Source organism: Vicia villosa, unplaced genomic scaffold, assembly GCF_029867415.1.
Source record: "Vicia villosa cultivar HV-30 ecotype Madison, WI unplaced genomic scaffold, Vvil1.0 ctg.000273F_1_1_3, whole genome shotgun sequence".
Lineage (NCBI taxonomy): Eukaryota > Viridiplantae > Streptophyta > Magnoliopsida > Fabales > Fabaceae > Vicia > Vicia villosa.
In genome coordinates this window covers 64,375-69,359 of record NW_026705115.1, presented here as the reverse complement: position 1 = coordinate 69,359, position 4,985 = coordinate 64,375, and the positions used below count along the sequence as shown (strand labels likewise).

Sequence of the window (4,985 nt, the reverse complement as noted above, 5' to 3'; positions counted from 1 at the left end):
ATAAAATACAAGTTCGTTATATGTTATTTAAACATATATCAAATTTGTGTGTAAAAAAATCAAAATTGTTGTTGAGAGCATTGGGCCAAAGAATTTGACGATTTACCAAATTTAAGTATAGAGAGTGAGGCAATAGACTATACATCCCTTTGTTGTTGAGATCATATGTATTATTTAGTTTACACTATTTATAAGCTAGTTGCCTAGTAGTTAAACATATCCAACTTGTTCTTTATATGATCATTTTGAGAGCATAATTAGGCCAAAGGATTGCGCCAATTATTTCAAACAAAAGATGTAGAAGATGAGACAATAAATTGGTACTTCCTCTGAATCTGTTATACTAAAAAGAAAACAAGGACAATTATTTTGTAGGCCAAAGGGTTGCATCACATTATTTTTATGCCAATTGTGAGATTGCATCACGTTTTTTATGTGCCAATTGAGTTTATGAGAGCATCAAGTGGTAACGGTACTCATTGGATATAATTTTTTTTTTTGTTACATCATTGGATATAATTTAGCAATAAGGTTTTTTTATTCTCTTATCTGAGTTTTTTTAATGCGTGGAGTTACTAATTCTTCACTGCACAGAAAACAATAAGGTTAAAACCTGATAATTTATACATATCTAAAAGTTCAATTTTACTGAAATTTTCCTGTTGAGTCACAAAAACATCTAATAGCTTGTATTTTTTACATAAAATTAAAATACAAGGTAGTTGTATGATATTTAAAATGCCGCATTTACGCAATCAGAGCATTATTAACCGTTGAATCTTAACCTACAGTAAAAAAAACAGACTAATTTTCAAACTTCCTCTTTTAAATCAGAACCGTCCGATTTTAATCAGACGGCTACCAACGCTTGAATGCGTGAATGCGGGGCTTCCGAAACAGACGGCTAAGGACGCTTGAATGAGTGAATGCAGGGTCTAAGACTGCAGTTGAACTCAATCCCTTCATATATTGCAATACAGTATATCAAGCTTCACATGGATAAGATCCTCAATTTATATGATTCCATGCTTTCCAAATCCCAGAGTATCATCCAATCAATTCAGAAGCATTTGGTGCATAAATTTAAATATTAACAGTTATTTATCAAAGCAAATTACTGCACCTGCTCAATGATTGAGTTGGCAATGAAACTCAGTATATTCTTCAAAATAGTCAATTGAAAATACTCTTAAAAGACATCTGGAACAAAATATAAACTTTATTATATAACATTTCAGAATATATTCTACAACCAAAAATACAAACTTTATTATAAAGTTACATAATAAGTTCAACAACCCGTCTTTATACGTATTCAATAGCTGGCACAATCAGTAGGCTTGAAAGAGACAATGTTTTTGTTGAGTTCGTAACCAATCAAATAGTTTACTTGTGCCAAGTTCCCAAAGATACCTAATCCATTTTTATACGGTTGAAATGCAAAGCATTCAACCCCCTCGTATAGAGAATAAAATGCGCCCTTCGAATCTAACTTAACATCTGCACCCTTAAAATGTACCGTAATTGGTGGAAAGCTGTATTGTTTGAATGTGGTATTGTAACAAAGGCTGGATGGATCTGCACGAACTTGAAAACGCTCTAATTTAACAACTTTTTTAACAGCTGATTCCATCCTATAGTAAAAATTATATGGAAGAATAGATACAGTTGTACCAGAGTCAATTATGATTTCATGCGTAGAAGCATTTGTTCCTTCACGTTTAAACCCTCTATACTCTATTCTTTTATTTCCCACACTAAATGCTTTCACAGTTAGGTAGTAATAGTCTTTTTGACGGTTTCCTATCATTTTTACTATAGGAGTTGAAACAACGTTATCACCGGTAACAATAGCTTCATCTCCAAAATTGAGTTTGCTAGATCTAATAGACTTGCTATTATATTGATCAATTAAACAATACGAGAATCTTCCCCCAATTGAAGATCCTAATTGTTTTATAATTGAGGTATTTCCACTTCCAAAACCAAATACACTTGAATTTGGACCATTATTCATTGGGTCACCATTATTGTGTCCAGATCCTATAACAATTTTAGGAAATGAGACAAAAGAACCGGTGGTAGAATCCAATGCAAGAGTCTCTACACTAAGATCTCCATGTGTATTGATTCCGTGACCATAATCTAATGTATATTGGCAAACATCTCCATCATCATAAGAACAAGAAGTATCTTCCATAGATTTACATGTTCTAGATGAGCATGAAATATTTTTGTAACTAGAAGATTTTGACGGATTAAAAATGGGAGAGGTTTGGTTGTAACATGTATTACAAGATTTGCATTGAAGCCAGATTAAGTTACTACATGTATCTAAAATCCCATAAACTTTAAATGGTGGGGTACCAATCGAATAACTAATGAGATATTCACCTTCAACGTTATCATAAGGCATATATGACTCAAGTTTGTTTTTAGTAGAAAAAAGTACCTTGTAGAAATAATTGGCGCGGTTGATAGATCGATACAAAGCATTGAAACTTCTTTGAAATTTAGTTTGTGTGGGATTGTAAAATGGTGATTTTGAAGAATCACGGTGAATGAGATCAACTCAAAAACCATTAGTTACTCCATGAGAAATAACTATTAAACCAAAAAAGCAAATGAAAATAAAGGTAAAAGGTGAAAAACTTGACATTGTTCTAGATATTTGAAAGAAAACTTGTTCATCCAAGTTATATTCTTTCACTGATTTATATAAGATGGAGAGTGTAGATAGATGAAAAAAGAAGAACAAAAGAAGCTATATATAATAGAAAATGAAGGGAGTAGTGAATGTGTAGTTGGTAGAGTTTATGTGACAACATTATTTTTGTTAGGCAAATAAAATCTAATGGGCAATGAATTCATCTTTACCTACTAAGGTCATGTGATGGGGTTGAAGTTAGGCTAAAAAAGAACTTGTCCTTACAAAACAAAAGATATTTTGCTTTACTTTATTGAGGAAACAAGGACAATAATTTTTCATATCTATCAAAAATAATTATGGGAAGTATGTGAGCTATAATAGTACAAATAATTATGTGAAGGATAACATTGTTTAAACTTTAAATCATTATGGAAAAACGAAAAATCGAGTTTTTTTGTCAGAAAAACGAAAAAAGACGATTTTTTCCAAAAAACAAAAAAATCGTGTTTTTCTGAAAAACGGAAATACTCGAGTTTTTTTTCGAAAAACGAAAAAAATCAAATTTTTTTCTAAAAAATGAAAAAAGTCGAGATTTTTTGGGGAAAACTAAAAAATCGAGTTTTTTTCTGGAAAAACGAAAAAATCGAGTTTTTTTTTAAAAACGAAAAAAGTCGAGTTTTTTTCGAAAAACAAAAAAATCGAGTTTTTTCTGAAAAACGAAAAAAGTCGGGTTTTTTGTCAGAAAAACGAAAAAAGTCGAGTTTTTTTTCGAAAAAGGAAAAAATCGAGTTTTTTTTTGGAAAAACGAAAAAAATCGATTTTTTTTGGAAAACAAAAATGAAATTTAAAAAAAAAAAAAATTAATTGTCTTTTGGATGGATGGATATCCATCTATTAGAAATTTGTTAATGGATGAATTGGATGAATATCCATCTATTAGAAATTTGTTAATGGATGAATTGGATGGATATTACTTCTTAATGGATGGATTGGATTGGATTTTAAATTAGAGAGTTTAATGGATTGTAATGGATTAATGGATTGGTTTGATCCATCCATTAAGGATCCAATCCATATCCATCCAATCCATCCATTTTGCCACCCCTAATTGCCACATCCATCTCTCAGTCAAATTGAACACCACAGGCCTCAGCTTCGGTGCCTCCCAAACCATTTCCCCACCCAAAACCAAAAACCCATTAATCGCATTCTTTTGCCACACCAAAAAAACCGAACCAAGAGCTGCAACAATTAGAAACACAAAGAAGAAACTTGTACTCTTGTGAGAGGTAAACGCCACCATGATTGTAATCTAACACAGTGAATCAAGTTGATTTGGAAAATGGTTATATGGGTTTTTTTTTTCAAATTAAAATTCAATCTTTAGAGGGTTTTGGGGTATCAATCGAGATTTGGTGAAGATTGAGTGTATTCAAAGTGAAGTTGATGGGGGAAATGAGATGCATGATGTGTAGTAGGAAGGTTCCGATTGATATACTTCTTCTATATCCATCACAGCCTCATAAACTACACACATACACATGAAGATGATATTCATTCCTAATTTGTAGTCATATAGGTATAAATAATACACATATGCAGATGATATTCATCTGTTTATTTACTAAACCAAAATGATAATTTACTTATCATTTGGTGGTGGTGGAAGAATGGTAGTCTCGGTGGCAGTAGTCTCGGCACGGTGAATGCAAGGTGGTTTGCGGCAGGAGTCGATCTTAGGACGTTCCACCATGCCATGGTGAAACGTCCTAAGATCAACTTCTGCCGCACACCACCTTGCTCCCACCCACTGGTGGAACATCCTAAGATCGACTCCTGCCGCACACCACCTTGCTCTCACCCCATGGTGGAACGTCCTAAGATCTACTCCTGTCGCACACCACCTTGTATTCACCGCGCCGAGACCACTGCTGCCGAGACTACCGTTCTTCCACCACCACAAAATGATAAGTAAATTATCATTTCGATTTAGTAAATAAACAGATAAATATCATCTGCATCTCTGTATTGTTTGTACCTATATGACTACAAATTAGGAATGGATATCATCTTTGTGTGTATGTGTGTAGTTTGTACCTAAATGACTACAAAATTAAATAAAGTTTTTGTGTTAGTTTTCTCTCTCTAAAGTTGTCTTTAAAGTTGTCTTTGACGTATTTTCTTGTATATTTCATTATATTTAAGCTTCTTAACTTACTGAAAATATGGCTCAAAAGGCTTAGTGCTAGGTGGGTTAGTTTGTATGAGTTTCGAGATTGCACTGGGATATCAATGTGACTAATAGGTGTGTATGGGTATGTTTTTCTGGTTACTG

At 32.8% G+C, this 4,985-nt stretch overlaps 1 protein-coding gene across 1 annotated transcript; it reads right to left on the bottom strand.

Moving 5' to 3' along the window:
• Positions 1–660: 660 nt before the first annotated feature.
• LOC131626198 (aspartic proteinase CDR1-like) lies at positions 661–2,659 on the bottom strand. The gene is made up of 2 exons (XM_058897029.1): positions 2,653–2,659; positions 661–2,571 (listed from the first exon to the last, which is right to left on the bottom strand). Exons 1-2 carry the CDS (start codon positions 2,657–2,659, stop codon positions 1,316–1,318), a joined length of 1,263 nt encoding a protein of 420 aa, XP_058753012.1. The 3' UTR covers positions 661–1,315.
• Positions 2,660–4,985: the final 2,326 nt, after the last annotated feature.